The sequence below is a fragment of the Hemitrygon akajei genome, chromosome 14, assembly GCF_048418815.1.
Source record: "Hemitrygon akajei chromosome 14, sHemAka1.3, whole genome shotgun sequence".
Classification (NCBI taxonomy): Eukaryota; Metazoa; Chordata; class Chondrichthyes; order Myliobatiformes; family Dasyatidae; genus Hemitrygon; species Hemitrygon akajei.
The window spans coordinates 38,768,557-38,789,948 of NC_133137.1; the positions used below are offsets into that span (position 1 = coordinate 38,768,557).

General features: G+C 43.2%; 1 protein-coding gene across 1 annotated transcript in view; it reads left to right on the forward strand.

The window, feature by feature from the left end:
- The window catches only part of myo1ha (myosin IHa), an 88,086-nt gene that overhangs the window by 44,565 nt on the left and 22,129 nt on the right, over positions 1–21,392 (forward strand). The window contains exons 16-23 of the mRNA XM_073066982.1: positions 3,298–3,378; positions 6,748–6,853; positions 7,669–7,786; positions 13,086–13,199; positions 14,522–14,598; positions 15,541–15,609; positions 16,603–16,687; positions 19,676–19,838. Of these exons, the coding sequence (XP_072923083.1) occupies positions 3,298–3,378; positions 6,748–6,853; positions 7,669–7,786; positions 13,086–13,199; positions 14,522–14,598; positions 15,541–15,609; positions 16,603–16,687; positions 19,676–19,838 (813 nt within the window). The remainder of the gene's footprint in view (positions 1–3,297; positions 3,379–6,747; positions 6,854–7,668; positions 7,787–13,085; positions 13,200–14,521; positions 14,599–15,540; positions 15,610–16,602; positions 16,688–19,675; positions 19,839–21,392) is intronic.

Genomic DNA, 21,392 nt, shown 5'->3' on the forward strand with positions numbered 1-21,392 from the left:
TGTATAAGACGTTGGTGAGGCCTAATTTGGAATATTGTTTGCAGTTTTGGTCACCTACCTACAGGAAAGATGTAAACAAGAGTGCAGGGAAAATTTACAAGGTTATTGCTGGGTCTGGAGAACCTGAGTTAGAAGGAAAGATTGAATAGGCTGGGACTGTATTCTTTGGAACATAGAGGATTGAGACAAGATTTGATAGATGTGTACAAAATTATGAGAGGTATAGATAAGGTAAGTGGAAGCAGGCTTTTTCCACTGAGATTGCGTGGGGCTACAACCAGGGGTCATAGCTTAAGGGTGAAAAGTGAAAAGTTTAAGGGGAACATGAGGGGAAACTTCTTCACTAAGAGGGTCATGAGAGTATGGAATGTGGTGCCACGACAAGTGGTCCATGTGAGCTTACCTTCAACATTTAGGAGAAGTTTGGATAGGTACATGGATAGTAGGGATATGGAGGGCTATGGTCCTGGTGCAAGTTGTTGGGAGTAGGCAGTTTAAATGGCTTTGGTATGGACTAGATGGGCTGAATAGCCTGGTTCTGTGCTGTAATTCTCTATGACTTGAATGAATGGTGGAGAAGAAGGAAGTCTGAATCTGACTCCTTCTTTACAGAAGTTTTACGTTGCTTCTCCTTTAAGTGAAAATCAATTTTAAGCCTGATTTACTTAGTATATTCTGCCCTAACATGTCTCCTAACCCTTCAATACAAATAGATCATGTGAAAAGGAACTTCATATCCTTACAGAACGAATGCTTCACACAAACCTCCAAATTACATCACCCACAGTCCCTCGTGTCTCCAAGTACTAGTGTGATGTTGTAATGAGACAGCCACTAGTACACAGCAAGCTCCCACAAAAACCCAAAGTGATAGTAACCACATTATATACACAGGAGGTTTTGCATATGAAGGATCTTGGGCTGAAATGTTGACCGTCTTTCCAAATTCAATCCATCCTTTCAGAGTTATGGGACCCAAAGCTGTTGATAATACTCCAAGCGTGGCCTGACTAGTGTCTTATAAAACCTCAGCAATACCTCCTTGCTTTTATATTCTGTTGTGCTTGAAATAAATGCCAACATTGCATTTGCCTTCTTTACCACAGACTCAACCTGTAAATTAACCTTCTGGGAGTCTTGCACGAGGTCTCCTAAGTCCCTCTGCACCTCTGATGCTTGAACCTTTTAGAGTTAACAGTCCGCAATATTGTTCCTTTTACCAAAATGCATATTCGTATATTTCCCAACACTGTATTCCATCTACCACATTTTTGCGCATACTTCCAATATATCTAAGTCCTGCTGCAATCACATTGCTTCCACATCACAATCTACCCCTCCACCTATCATTTGTATCATCTGCAAACTTTGCCACAAAGCCATCAATTCCATTATCTAAATCACTGACAAACAATGTGAAAAGTAGTGGTCCCAATACTGACCCCTGAGGAACACCACTAGTCACTGGCAGCCAATCAGAAAAGGCCCCTTTTATTCCCACTCGCTGCTTCCTGCCTGTCAGCCATTCCACTATCCATGCCAGTGTCTTTCCTGTAATGCCATGGGATTTTATCTTGTTAAGCAGCCTCATGTATGGCAGCTTATCAAACACCTTCTGAAAATCCAAATAAATGACATCTACTACCTCTCCTCTGTCCACCTTGCTTGTTACTTCTTCGAAGAACTCTAACAGATTTGTCAGGCAAGATTTCCCTTTACTGAAACAATGCTGGTTTTGACTTATTTTATCATTAGGCTCCAAATACCTTGAAACCTCATCTTTAATAATAGACTCCAACACTTTCCCAGCCACTGAGGTAGGGCTAACTGGCCTATAATTTCCTTTCTTTTGCCATCCTCCCTTCTTAAAGAGTGGAATGACATTTGCAATCTTCAGGTCCTCCAGGACTATGCCAGAGTCAAGTGATTCTTGAAAGATCATGATCAATGCATCCATTATTTCTTCAGCAATCTCTCTCAGAACTCTGGGATCTAGTCCATCTGGTCCAGGTGAGGGATCCACCTTAAGATCTTTCAGTTTGCCAAGCACTTTTTCTTTTGTAACAGCAATGGCACTCACTCCTGCTCCCTGACACTCACGGACCTCTGGCACACTGCTAGTGTCTTCCACAGTGAAGACAGATGCAAAGTACTCATTAAGTTCATCTGCCATTTTCTTTGTCCTTCATTCCTAGCTCACCAGCATTATTTTCCAGTGGAGCAATATCAACTCTCAGCTCCCATTTACTCTTTATATAACTGAAAAAAACTGTTGGTATCCTGCTTTATATTATTGGCTAGCCTGCCCTCATATTTCATCTTTTCCCTTCTTATTGCCTTCTGTTAGATTTTAAAAGCTTCCCAATCATCCAACTTCCCACTCACATTTGCTACCTTATATGCCCTTTCCTTGGCTTTTATGCAGTCTTTAACTTCCTTTGTCAGACACAGTTGCCTACCCCTGCCATTTGAGAACTTCTTCCTCTGTGGGTCATATCTATGCTGCACCTTTTGAACTGTTCCCAGAAACTTCAGCCATCTCTGCTCTGCTGTCATCCTCGCTAGCATCCTCCTCCAATCCACCTGGGCAAGCTCCTCTCTCATGCCTCTGTCATTCCCTTTATTCCATTGCGATACTGATGCATGCAACTTACGCCTCTCCCTCGCAATTTGCAGAATGAATTGAATCGTATTATGATCACTGTCTTAGGGTTCCCTTATGTTAAGCTCCCTAGTAAGATCTGGGTCATTACACAACACCCAATCTAAGATAGCCTTTCCCTGAGTAGGCTCAAGCACAAGCTGCTCTGAAAAGCCTTCTCGTAGGCATTCAACAAATTCCCTCTCTTGTGATCTGACACCAACCTGATTTCCCCAAACCCTTTACATATTGAAGTCATTACAATTATGTCATTACCCTTATTACATGCCCTTTCCAGCTCCCTTTGCAACCTTAACCCAACATCTTGGCTACTATTTGGAGGCCTATATATGATTCTCATAACAGTTTTTTATTGCCTTGCAATTTCTTAACTCCACCCACGAAGATTCAGCATTTTCCTTTAACGACAATAATGGGCAGAGAGATAATGCCATCAGATCTCGGATGCTGTACTATTGATTAATTGCCTCGTGATTAGGCTGGAGTTAAACTAGGGGATTACTGGGTGTCGTGGCTCAAAGGGCCAGAAGTACCTGAACTGTACTGTATCTCAATAAATAGATAAATAAACAAACAGATAAATGGCAATCTAATACCAAACCATGAGCATGAACAAATCTCTCTCTCTTATGCAGGCAATGCGTGACTCCACAAACCTCATAGTTAAAGAATGTTTTAACATAAATGAACTGGATATAAAGAAAAGACCTGAGACTGTGAGTAACAACTGCACTATTGGTCAGTGACTGCCGGTAAATATGTCCCTGCTTTTGCACCTTGTACAGGCTGGCCTGCAATGTTCTGATGATAAGTTCATTTTCTCCTATCCCTTCTGAAGGTGTTGCACATTGAGTTGCCTCTGTAATGTGGGTGGTTACATATGAGAGCAAATCCTGTTTCCAGTTAAAATGGCACCAAGCGGCAGCCTCCATTGAGGTCGTGCCTCAGACTATTGTTTTAGATTCGTAGTGATGGTTTTGGGGACAGAGGCAGGATTTAGGCATAAATGTCCACAGGATCAATGGGATTTGAGGTCCAAGCAGGCAGCAGGTGTGAGGGCCAATGATCCCCTAGGTATGTGAGTTAGCAAACCCAGAGTACAAAACCTGGAGTTCAAGGGTCCCATTATTGTCAAGTCCAAAGTTAAAGGTCTGGAGTTTGCAGGACCATCTTTGGCAACTCCAGAGTTCAAGGCTTAGAGTTTGGGGTTTCGTGATCAGTGAGTTCTATGCTCAATACTGAAGATTAAAGTCCGTAGGTCAATCAAAAATCTGGTAGTTGAGGACCAATGGCCAAAGACCTTCTTTTGTGAGTCTGCAAGTCCAGTGGGGAAGTTGGAGGTCGACGTCTATGAATCCACTGGAGGTTGGAGACCCAGCCTGTCCTCGAGTTGAAGAACTGTCTGTGTGTGTGAGTGGGTGGGTGAATGGATGTGAGGAAGGAAAGGGATTTGTTTTGCTGTAGTTGTCTTGCAGCTGTTCTGTTGAACATTGTGGGAATGCTATGTTGGCATCAGAATGTGTGGTGACACATGAGCTATCCCAGGACATAGTGCAGGGTAAATTTATTATTACAGCCAGTGATGGGTGTTTGGACTGCGCTGCCAGGGGTGCTGGTGGAACAAGGTACAATAGAGGTGTTTAAAATGTGCTCAGACACATGAATATGCAAGCAATGCAGGAATCTGAATCAGGTACAGGCAGAAGGGACCAGTTTTATTAGTTTGGTACAATACAATGGGGCTTGTTCCTGCGCTGTTTGAGATTCTATGTCTCCCTGCTTGAGGAAGGTTATACAGTACTAGCTTTGGAAGCGGTGCAGAGGAGGTTCAGCAGATTGGTTCCAGAGATGAGGGGGTTAGACTATGAGGAGAGATTGAGTCACCTGGGACTGGAATTCAGAAGAATGAGAGGGGATCTTATAGAAGCATATAACATTATGAAAGGGATAGATAAGATAGAAGCAGGAAAGTTGTTTCCACTGGTAAGTGAGAATAGAACTAGGGGACATAGCCTCAAGATTTGGGGGAGTAGATTTAAGACGGAGATGAGGAGGAAATGCTTTTCCCAAAGAGTAGTGAATCTGTGGAATTCTCTGCCCATGAAGCTGTGGAGGTTACCTCAGTAAATATATTTAAGACAAGGTTGGAGAGATTTTTGCATAGTAGGGGAACTACGGGTTATGGGGAAAAGGCAGGTAGGTGATTCCATGGCCAGATCAGCCATGATCTTATTGAATGGTGGAGCAGGTTCGATGGGCCAGATAGCCTACTCCTGCTCCTATGTTATGTTCAATGCACATCTCTCAGTATGAGCTAGAAATCTATTTGAAACCTAATACTCAGTTTCTGAAGTAAGATTTGAACTACAAATTTCTGCCCTAGAACCTAAGGTTCTCTCACTGACGCAAAGAACAAACATTCCTTGATTTTTGCCTATTTGATTTATAAATGGTCTCAATATTGTCATTGACTTTTTGGGGTGAATACCTTTGATTTATGAAGTTATGCTTTGCCACTCTCTGCACTACATGGACCCCAGTTTCCTGTTCCTCTACAATGCTAAGAATCCTGCCATTAACCCTGTACTCTACCTTCAAGTTTGACGTTCCAAAGTGTATCACTTCACATTTCTCTGGGTTGAACTCCATCTGCCACTTCTCAGCCCAGCTGGGCATCCTGTCAACATCCCGTCGTAACTTCCACAACCTTCTACACTATCGGCAACACCACCAATCTTCGTTGTATCTGCAAACTTACTAAACTGCCCTCGACAGCAGCTAAGTGAATCAACAAAAAGTGGGTTTGCAGATCACACGAAGGCTGGTGGTATTATAGAGAGTGTAGAAGGTGACGGTTATTACGGGATGTTGACTGGGCTGAGGAGTGGCAGATGGAGTTCAGCCTGGAGAAATGTGAAGTGACTCACTTTGAAAGGTCACATTTGAAGGCAGAGTAACAAGGTTAATGGCAGGATTCTTAGCAGTGTGGAGGAACAGAGGGAACTTGGGGTCTATATCCATCAATCCTCCAAAATTCCTGTGCAATTTGATAGAGTTGTTAAGACAGTGTATGATGTGTTGACCTAATGGTCTCCTGAAAAATTAATTTAAAAATAAGTTCATGGAGAGCTTTATCCTTCGCTTTTAATTTCCAAAAATTCACTGAGCAAAATGTTTTCTGGGAGAAAATCCTTTTTCATAAATTGAGCAATTATTTTATTTGTGTGATTCTTCTTGCTCACCCATAGATCTGGGAAATCAAATATTGCTGTCCTCAATTGGGCCTTTGATCAGACACTTTAGCCTGGGCAATCTTTTAAGAGGACTTGCATCCAATTATTAAATGGCCACACACACAAAGTGCTGGAGGAACTCAACAGGTCAGAGGGGAATAAACAGGCAACTGTTTTGGACCAAGACCGTGGGTCTCAGGCCAAAATGTTATTTGCTTATTTCCCTGCATAGATGCTATCTAAGCTGCTGAGTTCCTCCAGCATTTTGTGTGTGTTGCTCAAGATTTCCAGCATCTACAGAATCTCTCGTGTACCAAATTACCCAGCCCAGGAATCCCAAGTACATGTTTTGAACAGCAAACTAGGAATCAAAATGGCACCAGTTTTGGAATGGAAATGGAATCCAAAGAACTGGTAAAATACACTAGGTTCTAATGTAAAAACATTGAATGTAAATTGCATCTCCATTAATACAGTCTGATCTGCTGAATATTGTAATCATTTTCTTTTTATATTTCAATTCACCCAGAAAGTGGATTCAGTATGAAGAGTACAGAAAACAAATTATGGCAATTTCTCCCAGAAAATACCAAATTAATGACAGTTACATATAATTTATGAACAACAATTAAATTCAACTGAATGCTCAAGTCAAAGCATTGTGGACCTGATATGGAAGTTAGCTTATCAACTCCACATTGGGTGATGATAATGTTGCTATTATTTTCAGGCATTTTTAACATAACTTACTAGAAACAATGTGTGCTCAAAGTTCACATCTTAAAATTGGGCCAACCTTTTCATACCAGCTCATCTCCAGTGATCACTTGGCAACTGTTTCTCTTGGTACAGGTGGCAACACAGTTCAAGCACAGTCTAATGGGCCTGATTGACATTTTGATGTCAAAGGAACCTTCGTACGTCCGATGTGTCAAACCAAATGATGCCAAGCAGCCAGGTAAGCTGCCAGTGTTGGACCAGTTGATAAAATGATGGAGGACAGTATCTGCATTCAGTCTCAGATACTGTAGATGAGTGTTCCATAATTTCCCTCACTGTCACCACCAGATTGATGCAGAACTGATACTAACAGGGTGGCACGTTAGCATAGTGGTTAGCATAATGCTACTACAACGTCAGTGACCTGGGTTCAATTCCACCGCTGTCTAAACATTCTCCCCATGACCAAATGCAATTCTTCTGGATGCTGTAATTAGATAAATCACTGTTTCACGGGCAACATGGTGTTGTAGTGGTTAGCATAACGCTATTACAATGCCAGTGACCTGGGTTCAATTCCACCGCTGTCTGTAAGAAGTCTGTACATTCTCCCTGTACTACATTGATTTCTTCGGGCTGCTGTAGTTATACAAATCATTGAAAGTTATTATGCTAATTCACAGGTAGCACGGTTTCGTAGTGGTTAGCATAATGCTATTAGCACACTAACAAAAGGGGTTCAGTTCTGCTGCTGACTGTAAGGAGTTTGTACATTCGACATGTGACCATGTAGGTTTCCTCCAGGTGCTCCGGTTTCCTCTCACAGTCCAAAACCATATGGTTTAGCAAGTTAATTGGTCACTTGGGTGTACTTAGGTGTCACAGGCTCATAAGTTGGAAGAGCTTGTAGCATACTCTTTCTCTAAATAAAACATTAGTATTACTTTTGTAAGCTGCAGTAGATACTAACCGGAGGAATTTATTCTCTTTCTCTTCTTTCCCCTCCTCGATTCCCCCTCCTTTCCACTCCCTTCTCTCTCCCTCCCACTGCAGGAAGGTTTGACAATATGTTGGTGAGACATCAAGTAAAGTACCTGGGTCTCATGGAACACCTGCGCGTGAGACGAGCGGGCTTTGCTTACCGCAGGACTTTTGATGCTTTCTTGAAAAGGTAAACACCAGTGGCACAAGCTGGCTGCCAAGAGCCCATCCAGTGCATCAGGCTTGGGGACAATCAGGAACAGGAGAGTCTGAGTGTGGCTGTTTTTAAGAATAAATGGAAGAAGGAAAACATACATTTGTGATGTGCCTCACCCAATCTCAAAATATCCTTAAGCCCTTCCCAATCAATGAAGAACCTTTGCTTACTCACTGCTGTAATGTGGGAAATTCAGCATCCAGTTTGCATATTGCAATTAGTGAAAAGGGAAAATATTCTGTTGTTGAGGATTGATCAGATCATTAGGGAGATCTCAAGGATCAACTTTATTCACCATAATCTGTTGATCATGCAACAAAAAACAACACACATAGAAAAATAGAAAACCTACAGCACAATACAGGCCCTTTGGCCCACAAAGTTGTGCCAAACATGTCCCTATTTTAGAAATTACTAGGCTTACCTATAGCTCTCTATTTTACTAAGCTCCATGTACCTATCTAAATGTCTCTTAAAACAGGGGTCATCAACCTTTTTGCACCACGGATAGGTTTAATATTGACAATATTCATGCGGACCGGCCGACGGGGGTGGGGGGGGGGGGGGGGGGTGGGAGGGTGGTGTTATTCACGACCGGAATACAGCGATATTTGAAAGAGGTTCCTTATGTCCAGCCTATTCCGCAATTTAGTTTTTGTGGCTATCAGCACTTGCTTCTGTCCCACTTGCTCACGTCTTTTCTCAAGGGGTTTGTCTTTAAGTACAGGGTGCTTGGACTCAGGGTACCGAAGCAGTTTTAAGAGCTTCATTACCTCATTAGACAGCCTCCAGGCCCGAACCCCAGCCTCCCACCCACCCGCTGCCAGACACCTTGGCCAGATGCGGCTGGTCGTGGGTGTGGTGAGATAACAAGGTAAAGGCCGGAGGTCCCCGTGCCGGGGGCCGCAGCGGTCGCAGTCTGGAGAGAGCAACCGACCGAGCGAGGAGTGTGACAGGGCGCGAGCCCGCCCCCCTTGTAGGTAGGTAGGACCTATCGGATGACAAAAGTTTGGCTCGAGGGATGACTTTCAGTAGATCGCAGCGAGGTAGCTGCTCTGCTACTTACGAAACCCTGAGCCCGAATTAGGTCATTTGCAAATATTTTAGCACCGAGTTCCCCATGAACATTCGGTGTGGTAAGCAGGTTTAGAGGCGGCGCCCATCTGTCCATGCTCCAGGCCAGTAGCAACGGCATTTCCCGCCGGCCGCGTGAGGCGGCCAGTTACCCGAGGCCAACCAGTGATCCCTAATGCGAGGGTATCACTGCGTTTAGACAACTGATGACCTTGCATGCATTCAAGTTCAACAGTGGGCGTGACAGGGAATGAGGAAAGGTGCAGCTGACTCATATCATTTCATATTGACAAATCATATCGTTTCTTCGCGACCCAATAGCACATGCTTTGCGGCCCAGTGGTTGGAGACCACTGTCTTAAAAGACCCTATCATATCCACCTCCACCACTGTTGCTGGCAGTCCATTCCATGCACTCACCACTCTCTGAGTAAAAAATTTACCACTGTCATTTCCTCTGTACCTACTCCCCAGTACCTTAAACCTGTGTAAAGCCTCTGACTATCTACATAATCAATGCCTCTCATCATCTTATACACCTCTATCAGGTCATCTCTCATCCTCTGTCTCTCTAAGGAGAAAAGGCCGAGTTCACTCAACCTATTTTCAGAAGGCATACTCCCCAATCCAAGCATCATCCTTGTAAATCTTCTCTACACCCTTTCTATGGCTTCCACATCCTTCCTGTAGTGAGGTGACCGGAACTGAGCACAGTACTCCAAGTGGGGTCTGACCAGGGTCCTATATAGCTGCAACATTACCTCTCAGCTCCTAAACTCAATTCCACGATTGATGAAGGCTAATACACTGTACGCCTTCTTAACCACAGAGTCAACCTGTGCAGCTGCTTTGAGTGCCCTATGGACTCAGACCCCAAGATCCCTCTGATCCTCCACACTGCCAAGAGTCTTACCATTAATACTATATTCTGCTATCCTATTTGACCTACCAAAATGAACCACATCACACTTATCTGGGTTGAACTCCATCTGCCACTTCTCAGCCCAGTTTTGTATCCTATCAATGTCCCACTGTAACCTCTGACAGCCCTCCACACCATCCACAACACCTCCAACCTTTGCGTCATCAGCAAATTTACTAACCCATCCCTCCACTTCCTCATCCAGGTCATTTATAAAAATCACGAAGAGTAAGGGTCCCAGAACAGATCCCTGAGGCACCCCTCTAGTTACCAACCTCCATGCAGACACACAAGCACACAACAATACTAAAGAATAAAGAATCATATAAAAATAGGTTAGAGGTTAAAGTATGGATATGGAATAAAACTTGCATAAATAAATAAATATCGGCATGTAAACGGCATTATAACAAGTAGTTTAAAATATTTTTACGGTGCAGTGACTGAGGTAATAGAGAATAGAGGGAGGTGGGGGTTAACTAGAGTGGTTGATCAGGTTAACTGCCTGGGGAAAAAAACTTGCTCTTTTTTGAGATAGTGCCATTGTATCCTGAGAAGGCAGAAGGGATAACAAATTTATCTGGAAGGTCGTGCATCTGACAGTGTGGAATTTCTCGCATGAAGGAACCTCACCACCAGGATATGCTCTCTTCTCGTTACTACCATCAAGGAGGCAGTACAGGAGCCTGATAACCCACACACAACAGCTTAGGGACAACACACACAAAATGCTGGTGGAACACAGCAGGCCAGGCAGCATCTGTAAGGACTGTCGACGTTTCAGGCCGAGACCCTTCGTCAGGACAGCTTAGGGACAGTCTGTTCCCCTCTGGCATCAGATTTCTGAACAGCCCATGAGCACTACCTTGTTATTCCTCTATTGCACACTTTACGTATTTTTGTAATTTAGCAATTTTTATGTCTGGCACTGTAATGCTGAGACATAACAACAAATTTCATGACATGTCAATGATTATTAACTTGATTCTGATGCTGATTCTCTGTTAATTATGAAACCATTGAGTCCTTATATAATAAAGGCCCTACAGACAATGCTGACTGTATTGTCCACTGAGCTAATCCCATCTGCTCACATTTGGCCCATAGTCCTCTAAACCTGCATTCCACTGTTTGGAGGGAATCATTTAAAGCCAAGAAAGGCTTTTGTTCCAACTGATGCCCACATGCATTTGGCTTTGATTCCATCCCCAGTCCTTGACTAATCTTTCTCTGTTGCTCCAGGCAATGGACAGTAACAAGATACCCAACATGAGGCCTACAGGGACTTGTCCTTCCCTTTCTCTCAAGGGCACTGAGTATGACATTATTGCACTACTTGTCAACCTGTCCAAAAGATGGTATCAACATTTAGTCCAGGAATTATACTGGGACTCAACACAATCTGGATGCAATGACAGTGAGTTTAGGAAGGTAGTGCATAAGAGAAGATGCCAAAGCAGTGTATTGGTCAATGCTCTCTTTGCACTACCTTGCAGTGCCAGAAAGTCTGGTTCAATCCTGACCGGGGGGCTGTCCATGTGGAGTTTGCATTTTCTTCTTGTCACTGTGTGCGTTTATCCCAGGTTCTCCCATTTCTTCCCCGTTCCAAAAATGTGCAGGTTAGTAGCTTAATTGGGCACTGTGACCCGCCTCTAGTGTGCAGGTGAAGGGGACATTGACAAGAAGAAGGAGCATTTTTAAAAAAGTGGTATTAATGTAGGATCAGTGTAAATGGGTTCCTGATGGTCACTAAGACATAGGAGAAGAATTGAGCCCAATGAGTGTGCTCCACATTCAATCATGACTGACTTATTTTCCAACTCAATCCCATTCTCCTGCCTTCTCCCCATAACCTTTGACATCCTGAATAATCAAGGACTTGTCAGCATCTAAATGTACCTAATAACTTAGGGTCCACATCTGTCTGTAGAAACAAATACCCTTCATTTTTTTCTATAGTGAGTCCAGACCCTGAGCCATCAAACATTCCCGATACATTAACCCTTTCTTTCTCTGGATCATTCTTGTAAACCTCCTCCGGACCCTCTGCAATGCCAATGCATCCTTTCTTAGATATGAGCCCCAAAAATGCTCACAATAATCTAGACATGGCCTTATAAGTCTCAGCATTAGATCTTTGCTTTTATATTCTAGTCCTCCTAAAATGAATGCTAACATTACATTTGCTTTCCTTACTACCAACTCAACCTGCAAGTTAATTTTTAGGGAATCCTGCACTGGGACTCCCAAGTCACTTTGTATCTCAAATTTGTGAATTTGCTCCCCATTTAGAAAATAGCTATGATCATATGCTTCCCAATACTGTATTCCATCTGCCACTTCTTTGCCAATTCTCCTGATCTGTCCAAGTCCTTCTGCAGACTCCTGCTCCTCCACCTAACTTAGTCAACATGGACTCAATGATTCCATGCAATGAACATCTTCTGAGGCAGGTGGAGCTCTACATTAATTAGATCATGGTCAGGTACCTCTCAGGTGTCATTGTGTTAAATTATCTTGAAAGACAAGCTTCAAGGGTGATGGGTCCATTGAGAGTTCCCCATTCTCAATCCTTTACCTTGATGTTTCAAATTTCTAAATAGGCTATCCAAATGCCAGTGGCAGAGAGAGGAGCTATCCAAATTCCAGTGGCAGAGAGAGGGGCTATCCAAATGCCAGTGGCAGAGAGAGGGGCTATCCAAATGCCAGTGGAAGAGAGAAGGGCTATCCAAATGCCAGTGGCAGAGAGAGGGGCTATCCAAATGCCAGTGGCAGAGGGAAGCACTATCCAAATTCCAGCGGAAGAGAGAAGGGCTATCCAAATGCCAGTGGCAGGGAGAGGGGCTATCCAAATTCCAGTGGCAGAGAGAGGGGCTATCCAAATTCCAGTGGCAGAGAGAGGGGCTATCCAAATTCCAGTGGAAGAGAGAGGGGCTATCCAAATGCCAGTGGCAGGGAGAGGGGCTATCCAAATTCCAGTGGAAGAGAGAGGGGCTATCCAAATGCCAGTGGCAGAGAGAGGGGCTATCCAAATTCCAGTGGCAGAGAGAGGGGCTATCCACATGCCAGCAGCAGAGAGAGGGGCTATCCAAATTCCAGTGGAAGAAAGAGGGACTATCTAAATTCCAGTGGCAGAGAGAGGAGCTATCCAAATTCCAGTGGCAGAGAGAGGGGCAATGCAAGTAACTCTGCAGAAAATTCAGGATATGTTTCATTAACAATCTGCATGGATTGTGGAGTGTTGCACGTTCACACAACAATGTTCTTGTCCTGTAGGTACAAATTATTATGCCCCGACACTTGGCCAAACTGGCACGGACCGGCATCAGAGGGCGTTAAACGTGTGGTGCAATATATTGGCTACAAGCAGGAGGACTACAAAATGGGGAAGTATGTAAAAATCTTCATGAGACCCAGCATAAATCTATAATGCAAAGAGAAATTTGGGAAATATTCAGCAGATCAGACAGCATCTGTGAGGGAAAAAAACAAGAATTTGAATTGATTTTGAATTCATTGAGCTGGGAAAACTTTGAACTTAAATGTGGAGCAGGGAGGGGAGAGGCAAAGAGAACCTGTGTCAGGGTGGAGATCACAGGGAGAATGAAAGATCCAGATAGTGTTGGTGCTGTTGGCTAAGAAGGGCAGCGCAGGTTTGCTCATCACAGCTGACCAGTTTGGAAATGGTGTCAATAGAGGGCAAGGAAAAAAACCAGGTGGGGAGAGGTGAAAAAAGTAATGCTGGTGAAGAAATGAAACACCATGGATTCTGGACATCTCAAATGAAAACAGAATATTAAAACAACTCATCAGCACAGTCAGCTGACATAGAGAGTGAACAGAGACTCTGCACTTTGACCTTTGTCTTCTCTCTCCCGGCAGCCAGTGTCTGAGTATTAACCTCAGGACTCATCGATCATGTGTTTGACATTTGAGATTTGGCTTCCAGACTCGCATGGACCTCTGACCCCAGTGACTTGGTGGGGGGGGGTCACAGACCCTCATGACTGCTGCCCATATGGACCCTAACCTGGGGCCATCACTTGTCGACCTGGGATCCCTGGTCTCCTCAGCACCTGCAGAATCACTGACCCTTGACCATGGATGTTCTGACCTGTACATTGAACACCGGCTGCTGCCCAGAATTCTAACTTAATTTACAGCCCCGACCTCTATCTGACCACCCATCCCTTTCCTATGCCCTTTCTTTTCCCTAACTGACCACCCATCCCTTTTCAACTAGTCACAGAGTTCAAAGGGTACCAAATGATATCTTTGCCAGCAATGCTCTGATCCCAAAAGAAGTGTAAAACTCAAACCAATCCCTGAGTAAAGAAGTTTCTTCTGAATTCCTTTTGTATTTTACAAATGAATGTCCTATTGAAACCCAATCAGCTCTAACTTGATGTGCCATGGCCAACATCAAGGCAGTCTCAAGCAGGTACTCGTGACCCACTGGCACGAGGGAAATTACTATCCTATCCTGTGTTTTTTTATTTTTTCTTCTGGAGAAAATGGATATTCCTCATGAATAAAGGCCGTGTATGAAAGACTCCCTATATTTCACTAGTGCCTTGTTGTATCTTCCCCCATCTGAAATCTTCATCACCAGTTGCAATCAACTAAAGTATTCAGGATTCAGCTTTCTACAGCAGTAAAGCGTTGCAGACTTTTTCTGAACATGAGACTAATGGATTTGTTTTGTTTCTCAGAACAAAGATATTTATTCGTTTTCCAAAGACATTGTTTGCCACTGAAGATGCATATCAAGCCAGCAAGAATGCCCTGGGTGAGACCGGAGATCCCTCCCTCTAATTTTCTATATGATGTTGAAAGCAGGTGACTTTAAACAGAGTAACACGCACAACATGCTGCAGGAACTCAGCAGGTCAGGCTGGAAATGAATAAATAAGCAGCTGATGCTTCGGGCCGAGACAGGGTCTACTTACCAGCTAAAATGCAGTAATTGTCAAGCAATGGGACGAGGGTGGTGAAAGGCTACAACCTCTAGGATTTACTTCACAATAGGCCCATCTCTGTCAATTGAAAAACTTATAAATGAAAGGCAAATACCAGAGATTCTGCAATTCCTGGAAATCCAGAACAACACACTGCAAATGCTGGAGGAACTCAGCAGGTGAGGCAGCAACAGTGGAGGGAATAAACAGTCGAAGATTTTTAGCCCAAAGCATTGACTGTGTATTCCCTTCCAAAGATACTGCCTGACCTGCTGAGGTAAAACATGGTTCTCTGGGTACAATGAGTGGCAATTCATAAAACCAATAATCTGTTCTTTACAGTTGTATTTTAAATCATTCTAACCAGGTACAGTGAGTATGAACTACACTGATGAATGAGTAAAGGCCTCAATCCACTCTTTTTACTGGAAGAGGATTTAACAGGGGGAATGGATGGGGGATATAGGAGATGAGAGAGCCTCTGCATTCTCCCAGGTAACACTAAAGGTGTGAGCACATGTGAAAAAGAGATCAGCCAGAGTGGAAATGGCTAATACAAGAGGGCATCATTTTATGTGAGTGGAGGGAAGTATTGGGTGATGCTAGAGCTAGAAACATTAGGGACATTTAAGAGACTCTTAAACAGGCAGGTGGATGAAAGGTAAATGGAGGGAAGGGTTAGATTGATCTTAGAGTTTGTTAAAAGGTCAGCACAACATTGTGGACCAAAGGGCCTGTACTTTTCTGTAGTCAATGTGCTTTTTCTGTTTCAGTTGCAAAGCTTCAGGCCAGGTACAAAGGCAAACTCCAGAGGGGGGAGTTTCAGAAGCAGAAAAAGGCAGGTAAGAGGAAAGAAACCACGCCTGTGGAGTTGTGTTACGCTGCTTTCCTTTCCCTCGGTTGATTTTAACCCAAAATACTGGCCCTTGGAGAACTCAGCCAGGTAGGATGAACCTACTGTTTCTTTACATCTCATAATGAGCAGAGCTGAATGCCTGCCTCAAAATTTAACTCAGGAGTATTTTCCAAATAGACTTTTAATTAATATTGTCCATAGGGTTTCTGAGTCATTCATTGATCATTGGAAGCAATTCCAAGGGACAGGATATACGATCATTGGGAAAGACAAGGCATGGAAAAGTTAACATGGAGAGGATGCTTCCTGTAGTGGAGGAGTCTAGGACCAGAGTATACTGCCTCAGAACAGAGAGACATTCCTTTAGAACAGAGATGAGGGTGGTGAATCTATGGAAATCACTGCCACAGGCAGTGATTGGATACATTTAAGGCCGAGGTTGATAGGTTCTGGATTAATTACGATTTCAAAGGTTATGGGAAGAAGGCAGAAAAATGGAATTCGAGAGGGATAATAAATCATGCATGATCCAATGATAGAGCAGACCTGAAGGGCCAAATGGCCTACTTCTGCTCCTGTGTCTTATGGCCTAATGATTAGGGGTAGTCAGCATGATTTTGTGCATGGAAAATCCTGTCTCACAAATCTGACTGAGTTCTCCGGGAGGTAAGTAAGGGAATTGATAAAAACAGAGCATCAGACATGGTTTGCGTGGACTTCAGCAATGCTTTTGACAAGCTCCCACACAGTAGGCTGATCCAGAAGGTTAAAGCACATGAGATTTCAGCTGTGTTGGCAAATTGCATCCAAAATTGGCTTAGTGGTGTGGAGGATTATTTCTTGACTGCAAGTCTGTAACTAGTGGTGTTCCACAAGGATCACTGCTGGGACCTTAGTTATTTGCCATACTAATGGGATGGCTTAGATGAGCATGTAGGTGGCCCGATCTGCTGACTTTTACGTTTTGTAATTTCGACAGCAATCAAGATCGAAACGTGCTGGAGAGGAATTCAAGCGAGGCAGGATGCTGGAAAGAGAGCCTGGGCCGTAAAAGTAATCAAAAAGTATGTGGCTTATTTTTTAAGGGGAACATCTTATGGCAATTGTAGAGGGAATGGCAAAGCCACAGCTGGAGTTTTGGCTTTCTTACTGACAAATTTCAATCAATTTAACCACTCAATGATTCAGGAACAGCTTCTTCCCCTCTGCCATCTGACTTCTGAATGGACATTAAACCCATGAACACTACCTCACTACTTTTTATTTTTATTTTTGTACTAATCTATTTTTAACTGTACATACTTAGTGTAATTCATGTTTTTTTCAATGGTTATATATTGCATTGCATTGTACAGTTGCCACAAAATAATACTTGCCATTGAGGGAAGAGAGTGAGGTGGTGGGTTTGCCTGATGCGAAGAGATTGAGTAAGCTGGGCTTATAAACACTAGTGTTAAGAAGTGTATGAGAAGTGATGTTATTAGAGCATGTAATGAAGTCTCCCTCATTCCCTCTCATCCTCATGAAACAGGTGCTACGGTTTGAGAATATGGCATAGACTGAGATAAGGGCGTACTTCTTCACAGGGAGGCCAGCCAACCTTTGGAATTTTCTACCCTAGAGAGCTATTGAATTTTAACCATTGAGTTTATTCCAAACAGAGCTCAATAAATAGAAGGATTTGAGAAGTGTGGGGATTGTTCAGGAAAACAGCAAGAAAACAGAACACAGCTCAATACAGGCCCTTAGGTCCATGATGCTGTGCCAACCTTTTGAAGGACAGAATGTGGAATGACGTGGAAGATCAGCTATGGACTGTGTCCTGATGAATGGTGCAGTGGTTGTGAAGGACCAAATGGTCTACCCTGCTCTTAGTCTTTATGTTCTAATCATCTGAATCATCTAAGACCGCGTATAGATTGCTGAAGTTCATAGCTGGATCCGGTAGTAGGTACAACATTAAGCCCTCTACATCAAGCAGTAAGGAGGAAAAGTTTATCATCTTCATGTCTCCAATTGCCACATATTAAACACAACAGCTCTAGTAAACAAAGGTCAACATCCCAGTTGGCTTCTGAATTTCCTGCACACACATATGTTAGGTTTCAATGATTTATGGAGATTTCCAAGTCAATCTGTCTGGTACAGAAGGTATTTGGGAGGTGAACAGCTGGATGAGATTAAAGCAGAGTGAAATGGGAAATCAGCCTTTAGAAATCCAAAAATCCTATTGGCAACATCTCCGGATCCCCTGACCTCCCCTGTCTAAAATGACAATAGCAGCAGACACAGAGGGGAAGCATTATTGACAAACCCAAGAAACTGCCAATAATGAAATCTGAAGGATAGTTTTTTCTACTTATCCTGGAACACCGTTCTCCATTCGCATTCGTTACTCACTAACTTACTATCCGCCAATCTGCTTAATCCTACACCAAATACTTCATTCAGATTTGTTCCAGAGGCTCCAAGGAATTAGAATGGGTACTCAGAGACTGGGCACATGGGGTCAGAGCAGAGGCCTGGAATGTGAGCCCGGTGTGAGTTATGTGCAGGAAATCTGAGTTCCTTGTGAGTAACAAGAACTTAGTGAACTGTTCTCCCTTTATATTCTCTGGGTGTGATTCCTGAAATACCCTGTCTAATAGACTGCACCCTGCAAAATGCCCCAGTTCAAGAAAACAGTTCACCACCTTCTCAGGGCAATAAATGTGGAACATCCTCAAGGGCATCAACCTTGTCGTAGTTTGGAGGCTTGTGCGCCTCAATGACCCGGAGAGCTATGTTGGTTGGAGTCAGGGGTTTATGCTTTGGCTCTTGGTAGGGTCACCCAGCCCAGACAGGTCAGGGGGTAGAAGCCAGACTAAGAGATGTCCACTAGTCCTTCAGGTTTGGGGGTTCAGCTCAGGGCTAACAACCCAGCCTATTAAAACAAGATTGTTACAGAAACAGCAAAAGGATCTTTTTTTGTTAGTGTGTGTTGGTGTGGGTGGACAGAGATGGAGGACACTCATCGCTGCCCTAAATGCCAGCAGCGTGATGGGCAGTGAATTAGAAATCAATAAACCAACGACCTATAAATGAACTGCGAGATAATTATGACAGAACCAAAACAAACCAGCCATTCTACTCCCAAAATGATTGCAGATGCTGGAACCTGGAGTAAAGATGCCAGCCGCTCGAGGAACACTGCAACTTGGGCAGCCTCCGTGGAGGGGAATAAACAGACAATGTTTTGGGCAGAGAGCTTTCATCAAGACCTCATTAAGGGTCTCGGCCTGAACCATTAACTGTTTATTTCCCTGATTTGCTGTGAGTTCTTCCAGCATTTTGCATGTTTTATTCAGGATTTCCAGCATCTGCAGAATCTCTTGTGCTTCTGAAACTGGTGGAGGAAAGAGCAGGCCAGTAATCATCTGTGATGGGAAGTGGATAGCTGACCCTACCTGTCCATTTCCCTCACTGATCCCTTGAAGCTGCATGGGTGCAGGGTGCACAGTAACTGAAATGCTCCCACGCACATAGCCTCTGTTGTCGCACAGTTGGAATTGGATGCAGCAAGAAACAGTTTACTGAACATGAAAGATTTTCCTTGTTATACTGTACTTCATTACACCCTTCAATTAATAAATACAATCAAAAGTATGTGATTATTCAATTTTCATTCTAAATATTTGTAGTTTGCATATTATATAAAAAATAATTAAAAAATGCCACGCAATTTTCGGGCCATGTAAAAATCACCTGCTCTGAGGTCTGCGCAACTGTAAAATAAATAAGAGTAAACATTGAGTTCCCTCCACATAAGCTGCCTGACCCCCCTGAGTTCCTCCAGCAGTTTGTTTTCTATAATGTCAGTTGACTCTATGAGGTGGAATACTTGTGTATGGAACGGTCTGCCTAGACAGCATTCTTTTTGCAAAAGAGTGTACATGTCAATAACAAACCAACGTCAATACTAACTGAAAATGGCTCCATTGACAAGTACTGCTCCTTTACAAAATACTGTCTGTTAAGAAACCATGAATGTAAAGACCTGTATTTTATTTCAGGTTTATTAAAGGCTTCATGCTAAGAAACCAGCCGCTTTGCCCAGAAAATAAAGACTACTTGGCCTTTGCTCAGTATAACTACCTGATGAACCTAAGGAAAAAGCTACCGAAGAACGTTCTGGATAAAAAAACGTGGCTCAAACCCCCAGCCTTTCTGGAGACGGTAGGGAGAGGTTAATATGGCAGTTCTAACAATTAATGACAGGCCAATAGGGCCACTTAACTAAAACAAGCAATACCAACAGTTTGTGAATTACCTGTGCATTAGGCTATGGTTTTCATCCCACCAGTGTCAAACAAAGTGTAAGAAAGTGTAAGAACAGAGAATGCCAAAAGTATTCAGCAGGTCAGGCAGCATCTGTGGAGAGTGAACATTTCAGATGGGAGACCCTTCCAATGAAATCACTGACTAAGCCAAGCTACGTAACAAGTTGGTGGTTACTTGTTTGGATCCAAGATGTTTCCAACTCTGATTGGACTAATCTGGGAGGTTTCAATACACGAATCCCCGATTCCAAATGTCTCAATCCATCCAACAGCCTCACCAGGCTCAAGGACAACTTAAACCCCACTGTATAAAACTATTACATAGTTCCCTAGTGGGATAAACTGGATTCTTGACCTCACGATCTACCTCTTTATGATGTTTGCCTGCACTGTGCTTTCTCTGTAAATTAATCCTTCATTCTGTTAATGTTTTGAACTTGTATGACCTCAGTGCATGGGTAATGATTGACACATAGAACTTTAGATTGATCCTAGGTTAAAAGGTTGGCCTAACATTGCGGCCCAAAGCACTGTTCCATGATTTATGAATTGATCCACATGAACAGTATGCAAGAAAAGCTTTTGACTGTATCTTGGTTCATACAATAATAAACCAATTCCATTCCACTCCTTGTATTTAATATTTTCACAGCTAATTTTTCTGCTCACTCACCACACAGGAGGAAATTCAACCATGAAGTCTAGGCTGGTTCCCAGCAGAGAAATCCCATTGGCCCCATTGGACCCATTTCATCCTCCTGATCTCCCTGTAGACATCCAATCTATCATCTCTCTCACATGCCCTTAAACACCTTTTTGATATATGTACCACTAGCCTACAGTATGGTACAGAGACATATCATTTGTTCATTATGTGCCATTTCATATGACATGGGCGATCATGATCTTGTCCATGACCACGATTGCTCTCAGTAGAATTTTCTGCTGAGATGGTTTCCCATAGCCTTCTTCTGAGCAAGGTCTTTACAGGATGGGTGACCCCAGTCATTATCAATACGCTTCAGAGATTGTCTGCCTGGTGTCAGTGGTCGCATAACCAGGACGTGATATGCACCAGATGCTCATATGACCATCCACCAAGTGATCCCATGGCTTCATGTGACCCATGTAGGGGGATTGGGGAGCTAAGCAGGTGCCACACCTAGCCCAAAGGTGACCTGCAGGCTAGTGGAGGGAAGGAACATCTTACACCTGCTTTGTTAGGGACATATCTCCATCCCAACACCCTGCAAAGACATATAGATTGTGATAATAAATCTGATTCTGAGAGACAGTGATGTACAGTAGTCAATTAACTGACTAAGATCTTTATAGAAAATTGACAAAATATGCAAACTGTTTTGCCACCACAATGTTTTTTTGAAATCCAAGAAATTAATCTTTCAATGCAGGAGATCTCTAGAGGATTAGTTAGTTCCATAATTCCCAT